Below are 12,312 nucleotides of genomic sequence, written 5' to 3'. Positions count from 1 at the left end.
TATTAGATTTCTGATCCACTATCAAATATAGACATCATCAGGTATAGACTCTTCTCAGTTTGGAGAAGGGGTGGTTGAGGGGGGACATGATCTTTAAGTATTTGAAAGGCTGTCACTTAGAGGAGGACAGAGAGCTGTTCTTGTTGGTAGCAGAGGGTATGGGCAGAAAGGTACTGGCTGGATATTGCGGGGGGGGATTAACAGAGTACAGCAGTGGAGTCAGCTGCCTAGGCGGGTGATGGGCTCCCCCTCACTGGCAGTTGTCAAGCAGCAGGGATGCTTTAGGCTGATCCTGCATTGAGCAAGGGGTTGTATTTAGATGTCCTGTATGGCCTTTTCCAACTCTATGATTCTGTGGTTTTTACTGTAGTGCTGTAAATAATATACTTTTTCAGTCATGGTATTCTTTAAAAAAAATTCTCTCAGTGATAACTCTGCAGAAGATCACATCTGCTCATGATACTGTATTAATAATTCCAGAGGGGCAGTGGTATTGTAGCAACAGGAAATGCTGCCTAAGCAAGGGGTTTTGCAGCTTTTGAACTGCATATGGCTCAATTTCATTAGAATCTGATTTTAGCTATTAAACACTTGACTGTTTTACAACTTAGTGCCATGTTTACAACTCCTAGAGTTTAGTAACTGAGACTGCAGATTTTCACAGCTGGAGGAAATCCTTATTGTTTTTTGAAGTTAATGGGATAGGAGGAGGAGACTTCCAGCAGGGGGCACAACTACAGCATGTATTAAAAATAATGGTAACTGCATAAAGTGGGCTATAATAGTGACCTATACTATTCTATCTTTAACAGAGCAGCTGCAAATACAGGTTTATGGCTTCATTAATACACTGTTAACTGTAATAATTACTCACAACATAATGGAATATGGGGGGAATGGGATGCAGGAAAATAATCTGTGCACTATCTGTTAATGTTAGGTGCATAAAGCAGATTTCCTGCAGTTAATCAGCATAAAACATAACGAAAGAACATAGAATACATCTCTGTTGTATCTCTGTGAGCCAGACTTTGTACAGGTACCTGATCAGTTTTCCTGTACATTGACAGCAATTAATGGCAATTGGGTGCTTTTTGTGTTCTGAATATCCTGATTAACTAAATGCTGATTATCTAAATTTGCCCTACTAATATTCCAGCATCCACACAGGCAACTTTAAAGACACTGAAATTACCTTGAGGTAAAGTAGCAGTTAAAAGGGTATATTTGCTTTCCAGTGACATCATCTATTAACCTTTGGTAGCCAGTTCCAGTGCTGTGGTATAGAATCATAGAGTTGGAAGGGGCCATACAGACCATCTAGTCCAACCCCCTGCCCAATGCAGGACCAGCCTAAAGCATCTCTGACAAATATTCGTCCAGTCAGTGAGTGACCACCTCCCTAGGCAGCTGATTCCACCTTTGAACCACTCTGATTGTGAAAAAGTTTTTCCTAATATCCAGCCGATACCTTTCTGCATGTAATTTAAACCCGTTGCTTCGGGTCCTATCCTCTGCTGCCAACTGGAACAGCCCCTTGCCCTCCTCCATATTTGCCTTTCAAATATTTAAAGAGAGTAATCATGTCCCACCTCAATCTCCTCTTCTCCAAACTAAATATTCCCAAGGCCCTTAGCCTTCCCTCGTAGGGCTCAGTCTCCTGACCCCTGATCATCCTCGTCACTCTCTTCTGCACCCTCTCAATATAGTCCACATCCTCTTTGAAGTGAGGCCTCCAGAACTGCACACAGTACTCCAGGTGCACAACCTGACCAAGGCAGTATACAGCGGGGCTATGACCTCCTGCGATTTCGATGCTATGGTCCTTTTAATACAACCCAAGACTGAATTTGCCTTTTTGGTCGCCACATCACACTGCTCATATTTAGTTTACAGCCCACCCTTACCCAAGATCTCTTTTGCATACACTACTCCCCAGAAACATATCCCCCATCCAGTATTTGTGCTTGACATTTTTGTGGCCCAGATGTAATACTGTGCATTTATCTTTGTTGAATTGCATCCTGTTTGCAACTGCCCACTTCTCCAGAGTATTCAGGTCTTGTTGAACTCTATCTTCTGGGGTGTTTGCCACTCCTCCCAATTTGGTATCATCTTCAAATTTAATAACCTTTCTACCTCTTAATCCAGATCACTGATAAAAATATTGAAAAGTACTGGGCCCAAAACTGAGCAAGAGAACTTTGCCAATGAAGAGATTTCCTCCTACACACAGCATACCAAACTGAGTCTGAGAATGCCATATGGAGTTGCTTGGGATATTGGAAAAAAGAGAAAGTCGCCTGACTTTTTGCCAGGAGTAGCCAAACTCTATTGTTGGAGGCTGCTCTCATCTCCACACTATTGTCTTTTAGCCAGTACTGAAGTAATCAAGAATGTCTTCTCATTATATATACATAATACATTACATAAATGTTTCTCATGGTGAAAACAATCCAGGGAGGCTGCTAGTTTTCATGAGAAAACATCCAGAATTCTGCCGGTCAGATCTCAATGTTATATTGTACTAGTGTGCAATTTCCCCCTTGGGAGTGATCATCTCGTTGAAGAGAAAAATTGTTTAACAAGTGAATTAACTCAGGAGTTTGTGTAATTAATTCATCACAGCTGTGTGAGAGAAGAGCCAAAGCCAGGGTAATCCAAGGACATAAGTAGGACTCAGGAGTTTAAAAGGTGTGACCACAAACTACGGCTGCTGCTAAATAGGTCTGGAGAATAATATTTATTTCCTGCCTTTCTCCCCCATGGGGACCCAAATAGAATAATAGAAGTAGAGAAGGAGGACATTGATATGAAGATAGTTTCAGAGGATAGCTGTGTTGGTCTGCAGTAGAACAGCTGGAGTTAAGTCGACTAGCATTTGAGAGGCCAACAAGATTTTCTGGGTATAAGCTTCCAAGTGTCAAAGTTCCCTTTGTCAGATACAGTATCTAACAAAGGGAGCTTTGATTCTCAAAAGCTCAGACCCTGAAAGTTTTGTGGTATCTGAGGTGCTTCTGGACTCAAATCTAATTGATATGAAGGTTAACCAAACTGCCTGGAGGAAAATGTCCCTTTAATAGAGGCTTTATGGGCTGTTATTTACCATGAAAAGCTTCATCAGCCCCTATCCACATTTTAAGACTCTGTTCAAGGGGCAGGACATTTTTCTCCAGACTTTTTGGTAATCCTATTAATATGTGCCTATATCCTTCATTCTTTTGATAACTTATTTGTGATTGTTGTGTCTGTCTAATATAACTGAAATCCAAAACAAAAAATGTTCTTGGCTTTTAAATCACTAAATGACAGGCTATTGCAGAGCAAATAAATACTACACATAGTAAAGAGTCTTCAGCGATGTGTGCTAGTGGAAGGTGGGGGTATTCAGGCCATGATCCTTGGCAGGAGAATGTGGCTGTAACAGCCTGTATCTGTTTTCGTCTGTGAACTATTGGAAGATATGCTGTCATATATTAGCTCATAATGAATGAAACAATCAACATGACCTTAAGCAGAAGGCAGTCCTGCTTCATTCTCCACTTTTGTTGTTCAGTCGCACAGTCGAGTCCGACTCTTCGCGACCCCATGGACTAGATCACACCATTCTCCACTAAGTACAGACAAATGCATATTGGATTCCACTGGCTGTGTAGGTTTTTTGAGAATGGGGGAGAAAGTGAATTTCAGTATTGTGGACCAGGTTGGCACACACACCCCAGTGTCTGCAGTCCTGAAATCCTATGTGCTTATGTCAGGAAGAACCATAGATGCAGGTGGAGGTGATGTTTCTCATGCAGCTACTTGCATAGCTGAGCGAATAGCCCCATTTTTGGTTTAAAATTCAGCTTCCCCATTTAGCTGTGGTAGGAACATCCTATACCCCTACACACAGACATTTGATAGGATTTCAGCCTGTGGCTCTCTTAAGGAAAGCAGTACTCTACCATTCCGCACAAAGGCATAATTACAGGGAAACCTGGAGTGCAGCTGGAGAGACTGTCTACAATGCAGACTGGTTGGCCTTTGGGTGGGTCAGTCTTGGACACTCTCCCACCTAGCACTTTTTCAAGTGTAACCCCCCCATACCTTTATTTAAAAACAAACAAATGTTTGAATGGATAAGCAAACAAGACACTTGAGAGAAAAAGCAGAGATATTGCCTGAAGCATGGGTGGAGCAGTGAATACAAGATGCAATCAGAACCTATTCTTATGCCCTCTGAAGAGTGAAGAGAAGCAGAGATCCTTTCTTAGGTATGTCTAAGCCTTGGTGTCTGATATATAATAGTTTACAGCCTGAAAATCTGATATATAATAGTGGCTAATTGTGATTTTGGTTTCTACCAGCAAGGATGCCATAGAGAAATCAACTTGACGGATACCAGAACCTCTATTAACAAAAGTAACTGATCATACAGATTAAATCTGAGGTCTCCTTTGTTTTTAGAAAAGGAAGTCAGCACAGATTCTGATTTTGCATTGGTAAAGGTGCAGGAATGCTGAGAGGGAGTATTCATGATGCCCGATTCGTGGTGATCCTCAGATTTCTGACAGGCAAAGGCTCACGGAATTTCTGCCACACTGCAGAGACAAATACAGAAAAAGGAATTTGCATTTCATGTTCATGAGCCAGTTCATGAGCACACATACAAAATCTAAATTTTGCTGTGTTAATACAGATGGAGGAGATGCCCACTTTCCTAAGACTGATGTAGTCCTTACAATAGTCACAATCTTCAATCCTTCTCCTGCACCCAAGTACATCCTTAGTGTAGGAAATTCATACCTTTAAAACTGTGCCTCCATACTATAAAAAAGGAGCTGCTGAAATCCCTTTTTTCACATTTAGATGACAGTGGAAGAGAATTCTGCAGATCTAAAAATGGAGTTCTTGTAATTCTGCACTGTAGTGGTGTATACATCTTCGTTTCCAAGCCCTGTCATAGCTTGGTTTTCTACCAGCATTTATCTCTCAACTGTTGCAACTGGTGCCCTATCAATTCAGGAGATTATGAACAAGAGGCTAGTCTGCAGGGGCAGCTTTAGGGATTCTGGGGCCACAGGCAAAACTCACAGATAGCGCATGAGAATCACAGGAAGGGGCACCCATGCACATATTATGACTTCTAGACTGCCACTATGATTCCAGAATCTCCGGAGTCATCGTGGCTGTGGGCCCCCCCAGCTGTCCTATAACCCCTGAGACCCCCACTACTGTAATCTGATTGTCCTCTCCCCCAGTCTCAGGCAGTGTGGAAAGGTGGAAGCATCCTGTTCCGCCAAAGGAGGGAGGGAGAAAAACCTGCCTGCCTGCCCAGCCAGCTGTGTGGGGATTGGGTTGGCCTGTGTGGGGTCCAGTGGGGCACTCCCAGCATGAAGCCCAGGAAAGCTGGCCTGGATAGCCTGTGGCTACAACCACCCTGCCTGCCTGGCTCCTTTTTCACATCACGTTAAAATTCCATTTGCATTACCCGATGTTAACGTGTTTTTAACTGTGTTCAAACAACTTTGTAAACATCCCACCGCTGTCCCATTTATTCCCTGTTTTTTCTCAATTTCTAATAAAACTGGTTTATGTCATACTTTCCCCCCCAAAGTGAAATATATTCGCAAGAAAGCTTTTGCCCATAATCTGAACTAAGTTTTTTATTGGTGACTTCTGACACAACCCATTCACCAAAACCCACCCAGAAAGGTCGGGTGGTTGGGTTTGGGTGTTGTTTTTTTAATTTGCATCCCAGTGGCAAAATGTGTCAGTGATGTAGGGCGCATGCGTTCAAACAAGCAGTTATTCTCATTGGGGCACTTTCTTCTTTGCTCTGCCTCGTGAGTGTGTGTGTGTGTGTGTGTCTGGGCTGGTCTCCTTTCTCTACCTCTTTCCCTCTCCAGCCTGAGAAAGCTGGGATCATGTCCTCACTTTACACAAGAGTAATACTGAAGCCAATGGTGCTATTCTTGTGTAAAATCCACCAGGTCATCTCTTGACCACACCTTTCTCCTCAGTGGGGAAAACCCTTCTTTTAGTTACATTCTTTTAATGTTTTCAGTTTAAAAATATCAGGGGCCATATAATTAAGTAAATAAATGATCTTGTGTGCTTCAGAGTTGCTGTTCTAGAGCTGCCTGTGCCTTACACAAGACTAAACATTCTTAAGCCAATGTGGTTACTCTCATTTAAGGTGTCTGCACTCTGCCCCTGTGTTCCAAGGAAGAGAACAAGGCTGCTGTTTCAGCGCATGTGCAAAAAAACTGGCGGGGGAACCGAGGACCAATGGGATCTGTAAGGGGAAGTCTGAACTGATCTCACAGATAGCACAATCATCAGAAGTGGCACAAATGTGTGAAAATGCAAAAGGCAGCTACAGTCTGAAAAACACCTGGATAGGTGAGGACTCACAACTGGATTACCTATGTATGTCTATGCATATGCATCACTGTTAGAGTAATCCTTAGTGGAACATAGTCACATGGAACAGCTTCTTATACTGAAAGTGTCTGTGATTTCACCCATACAGAAGAGAAAGGGAGGGAGTTGGGAAGGGCAGAAAGAACTTCCATGTACCTTGGGAGACCTAAATTCCATTGCTTGCACTTAGTTAATGCAAAATTCCAGGAACAACTGGAGTTATTTCAGTTGTTGGCTGGGGAAGACTGTGGAGTGTGGGGGGAAAACTTACTGAAATCTGTTGCAGGCCTGTGAATGGTATAATAGAATCTAAATATTGTATTATCAGAGCAATACTGAGAATTGGTATGCCTGTTTGTTAAGCTGTGCCACACCATACTGAGCCAAACTGAATCTGAGTCAGACAACATTCTAAAATAATTTGGATCTCTCAGATTAACACAATTTGAAATCTGGAAAAATAATCTATTAGTTGTGAATTATTTCTGAACTTGAACTGCTAGAATTCACCTATTCCTACTTGTTTTAAACACAGTTGTGGACAATCTATTATAGCAGTCTCTATTATTAGGATTTCAGATATTTTCATTGAAGTAGAACCTGTTAGGCACTTGGCCAGAATAGATTCTTTTCACAGGATCCTGTAGAACCCAGAACATGGCAAGACCATGTTGTATGAAAATCACAGACCAAATCCCAGGAAGCAAGCGTGTGTGTGTGTTTGTGTGCTTGCCTGGAAGTCATGGTGACTTCTGGTGAACCCTACTGGGGGCTTGGACATTTTTCAGAGAGGTGGCTTGATTAGCCTGCCTCTGCATCCCAAGCCCTGGTATTCCTTGGAGGTCTCCCTTCAAAGTACTTGCCAGAGTCGGCCCTGCTTAGCTTCCGAGATCTGACGAGATCAGGCTTGCCTGGGCTATCCAGTTGTAGGGAAGTATTAATCAGAACAAGAAGAAATAAAACCCAATCATAGATCCAAATCCAGTAATGCAGTCTGAAGGCACCTGGTGGGAACCAACCAGTAGGCGATTCCTGCTTCCTTACTGGAAGCTACGGGAGGTGAGGATGAAGGCAATAAGAGGGCAACCATGTCCTGTTTTCAGGGCAACCCTCCAAGCACAGATACACTCAAACTGCCCCTTAGCTATGACAGGGCTACTGGGGGCTCTGCCCCCTCCCTTAAAGGGACAGTCCCACAAGATTTCCCTCAAATAGTGATTTTAATATCCATTTCCTAACATTTTAGAAGGCACATGTCCGCACGCCAAATGGACCCTTAAACAAAAAGACAATGATGAGAAGAAGCTGCGGCGGCACCGCCTCCCTCCACTCAAAGTGAAGTCTGCTATGCCACAGCTGGCAGGCGGGGGGGGGAGGGAGCTCAAGAAGTCTTGCCGCTGGGACTCATCCTGTTTGCTAGCAGGAAGAAGACTCTGCAGCTGGCAACGGAGGCTATGCGCTGGGCCCTCTCCCCCCCTCACCCACCAGCTGAGCAGAAAGTGGGTTCAAACTTTAAACCCCCTCTCTGGAGTCCTGCTGCAGCAGTGGTATGATTTCTCCATTGGATACATTTCTCCACTGAGAGAAGAGAGGGCAGGGAGGGGGCAGCCATGTGGCAAGCAAGAAGAAGACTCTGCCGGCAAGAGGCTGTACCTCCCCTCTCTTCCCCGCCAGCCAGTTGAGCAGAGAGGGGTTTTTTAAACATGACTTCTGTTGCCTACCGCCGAGTCTTCTTCCTGCTAGCAAGGAGGGAGAAGACTCGGACGGCAACAACGCCGGCCTGCCATCTTCCTTTCCTCACCGGGACTTTTCAAGAAGACCCAGTGAGGGGAAGGGGTGGCTGCTGCATAGCCTCCTTGCTGCTGGAGCTGCTGAGGCCCCCACCACCAGCAGTGAGCTTTTTCTGCCCACCAGCAGCCCCCTGAACCCCAGCGCCCCCCAGGATAAAAAATCCTGGTTACAGGCCTGCACCTAAATAGGACTCAGAAAGTGAAAAGAAATGGATTATATGCAGAGGTCATTCCGGGTGAGGTGCGGGGGGCGGGGCACATGACGAAGCCCCACCCCCTGCTTCCAGTCGCCCTGCTTCTGCCCCTCATTCAGCCAGGAGGAGGCAGGAGAAGAGGGAGGGTAAGTTGCTTCCTCCCCGCCTCTCCCCACCCCTGCCTGCCTGGGGCCAGGGAGGGCCTTGGCGGGGCTTCCTCACACTCCCGCCGGCCTTGCAGGTCCACCGCTGGGCCCCTGATGTCAGGGGGTGTGGCATATGCTAATGAGTTATGCTAATGCGTTCCCCTAGCTCTTTTTCTACGAAACGACCCCTGATTATATGATTCTGCAATTCACTGGAACTTGCAAGTGTCTTGGCCACAAGAGAATAAACCACTCGTACAGTGTTATGATGCACTGTGTAAAGTAAGTAAATGAAGCAAGGGATTAAACTGGCAGCACCTTTTTTTTAAATCATGATTTAGCTAATGTGCTCTCCCAAATATGGATGGCAGAACAATCTAATCTGGTCCTATCAAAGCCAGCACCTAAGCATTGCAACCATACACACTACCAAGACTTTGGCACTCACTCTTTCTCTAGGCCTTCTTCTTCTGCCTCCTTCAGCTGCTCCAGTTTGATCACCTTCTTGTGACAGGCACGCTCCTCGCTGCTGCTGCTGCTGCTGCTGCTGCTGCTGCTGCTGCTAGAACTGTCTTGTACTATGTACTTGAGGAGGCTGGCATCAGTCTCATTCAGGTTCAAGCAGCGGCAAGTAGACTTGCTTACCTTCAGTGATTTCCCCCACATGGTCTCACACATGTCAGTCCCATTGGAATACATCTAAGAGTCAGAGAGGCAAAACCTGTCAGTTTTGCAACATTTAGCCTTGCAGGCTCAAAAGGGCTCTTATTGTGCCCTTGTGCCTCCATAGGCTGCACAATTTGATCCACGTTTTTCTACTCTGTACTGGGCCCACTTCAACAAACAAGATGTAGGACAGGATGAAGCTTTGAGGCTTTAACATGTGTACAAGTCCAAACATGGTGATGTTGTATTGAACAGTCACATTATATTATAATAATTCTAAGAAGACTTTTCCAATAATTCACACAGGCAGGAGGCTGCTGATTGCTCCACAATGAGAACAAACAGTGATGATGCTAGGGTTACCATGCCAACTCTCTGAGTTGGGAAATTCCTAGAGATTTAGGGGTAGAGCCTGGAGAGTGCAGGGCTTGGGGAGGGGAGGGACCTCAAAAAGGCATAATGCTATAGAGTCTAGCCTCCAAAGCAGCCCTTTCCTTCAGGCAAAGTGATACTCTGTAGCCTGGAAATCAGCTGTAATTCTGGAAGCTTTCCAGGCCCAACTTGGAGCTTGGCAACTCTAGGTGGTGTCCTGACTTCAGGGTGCTGGCCAAGGCTATGCCTTTTGGATCTCAGCAGCTCTGCAATTAGCTACATGGGCCAACTGAAAGAGAAATCACAATTTTCTTCCCGTGTTTCTAACGTTAAAGAACTACATGAATGGAGAAGTGTTTAAGAACTAGTTGGAGATGGCTTGATCAGCAGACTGAGTTGAGAAAAGTGCCGTAGCAAGAAAAAGTTGCTATATAATTTAATGCCCTCGTTAGGGAGTGGAAGGAAATTTGAAGCCTGGACCTTTTAAAATTCTTGATCAGTATTTCCCCAACTGGAGGCTGGGGCATATTAGTGCTACAACCAGAGAAGGAGAGACCTGACCTAATGTCTCACAAGACATAAATCAAATTGGAGGTTCCCACAAGGCCAAAACATTCATCCATAAAGGAAGTTGTCTGCTTTATCTCCATGCCTTTCACTGCTCTCGCCTGGCATCCTTTAAATTAGCTTCCACTGCAGGTAGGTAATTCACTTGTCTCCCTGCATCAGCATTATTGTCTCAAGTTGACTCAAGCAGAATTACTTGTCCTCCTTGTAGTCTGATTTTGTCTCTCTTTTTGTGTCCCTACTCTAGGCTTGGTGTTTTCCAAACAGAAAGCATGATCTGTAAACCCAAAAATAAACACAACAGGTTGGTGGGTTCTTCTCACATCTTCTAAAATTAAACTTCCAGTTTAGTACTAGAGTGGCAGGTATCAGAAGTTTGGGACACACTATTTTAGACTTAACAGTTTTAAATAAATACTGTTATAGTACTTGATCTTCACAATTTCTCACTTGGCTTAGAATATGGTGATTTAATTTTATAAACAGTGGTGTCAATTAACTATGCTGGCCTGGATAATGGACTTTGTGCGTGAGTGCAGGATAAGTGGGGGACAAGGTTTTTTTATTTCTGTAAATGACACCTGCTATAATAACAGTGCCATCCTAAACAGGTCTACTCAGAATCCTACTCTGATCTATTCAATGGGCTTACTCCCAGTAGTAAAGGGTTCTTAGGATCACACCATTAAGCATTGGTTTTGGATGCAGAACTGCAGCAGGCAAGGCATGGACTTCCCCTGTGTGAAGCCCTCTGGTTCTTTCAGTGGCTCATGGGTTACTTACAGTACGTTACCTGGCTGTAGGGGATGCACTCATTCTTACAATGGTTTTCTCCTTTTTCATCAATTTCCCAGTCTGTCAACCAGTTATTGACACAAGTGAAATCATTTTTACAAGCTTCATACCTGCAAGGTAGAGATAAAGCAGATACAATTACTGGCTTGATTACTTGCTATGTCTCTCTTGATTCAAAACGTTATAATTGTTTAGTATATATTTATATCTGCTTATCTCACTGGATTACACAGTGTAAATCAATACAAACAATGAGGAGACATCTAACAAGCACAGTATACGTTGATACAATAAAAACACAGAAAAGTGTGTAGGTAGTAAAAAATGATTTTCATTTAGTTACCTCAAAGCTGCTTATCAGGCATATGGAGAATCTGAGGCATAGTGCACCATTTCTCACAACAGTTACTCAGTAACAGAAATAAAATTGGTTGCTCTGACCTTGTTTTCTGCTAATTAATAATGCAGAATGTGTTTGCATAAGCTAGACTGAAGTATCACCTCTTCTGGGTAAAGAATATATCTAGGAGCATATTTAAATAGAATTAAGCATGTTGATACTGAGAATAGAGTTTGTTAGCAAATAACATGGGTACCTAAAAGAAAAAATGTCAATACATTTGTCATTGGACTTACTCTTATACCATGTATTTGTTGGTTCCCTGTATAAAGGCATGAAAGGACTAGCCCTTTTCTTATTTCTGTGTTTCTCAGAAGCCAAGATTCATTGTATAATGGTCATGTGCTAATGCCACAGTAGACTTTAATCTTGTAGTTAGGTTGCAACCTGGAGAATCACATTGCAGCTTTAAAATTAACCAGGAGACAGGAGACAAAGCAGCTGCAGCGATGGTGATCTCTTGATCCTTGCTGTTTTTCCTTCCCCCTCCTCTGCCATTGCTATGTTACAACAGCCTTACTTACTATAGCCAGTTGAGGACAATGATTGGTAGAAGACACAAGGAAGAAATGGCCAAGAGAGGAGCCACTAATGTTTCAGCTCTTACTTAACAGTAGTGGAAAAGATCACTGGACTGTAGCTGAAAAGTACGCAGACAGAGAGTGATTTCAGCTTAGCGTACTTTATTAGATCAGGAACAAGATGACGTTAGCTGGCTTGCAGGCCGGCTTATATTTCCCATGAAACCGCCACCCATAACACACCCCTACTTCCCAATAGGTTATTTACAGTGGTCGAGTGTGCCCCCTGATTGGTGCGGCTAGGATCCGCACCGTCCATTGTCTTTTTGAGCGAAGCTCGACGCTGGCGCTTGACCGCGTGTAGCCCAAGCTGGCTACGCAGTCTGAGCTGAGTATATTACAGTAGCCTAGCAATACTTAGTGAATCATTGTTAAAGGCCATTCAGCTTTTCA

The 12,312-nt window shown here is 43.9% G+C and overlaps 1 protein-coding gene across 1 annotated transcript in view; it reads right to left on the bottom strand.

Annotated features, from left to right (window-relative positions):
- Positions 1-8,982: 8,982 nt before the first annotated feature.
- The window catches only part of LOC107119471 (riboflavin-binding protein-like), a 15,588-nt gene continuing 12,258 nt past the window's right edge, over positions 8,983-12,312 (bottom strand). The window contains exons 4-5 of the mRNA XM_015421948.1: positions 10,937-11,048; positions 8,983-9,237 (exon numbers count right to left, since the gene is read on the bottom strand). Coding sequence (XP_015277434.1) covers positions 8,983-9,237; positions 10,937-11,048 — 367 coding nt within the window. The remainder of the gene's footprint in view (positions 9,238-10,936; positions 11,049-12,312) is intronic.

Source organism: Gekko japonicus, unplaced genomic scaffold (genome assembly GCF_001447785.1).
Source record: "Gekko japonicus isolate JY-2015 unplaced genomic scaffold, Gekko_japonicus_V1.1 scaffold75, whole genome shotgun sequence".
Taxonomy (NCBI): domain Eukaryota; kingdom Metazoa; phylum Chordata; class Lepidosauria; order Squamata; family Gekkonidae; genus Gekko; species Gekko japonicus.
This window is presented reverse-complemented; position numbering and strand designations above follow the sequence as displayed.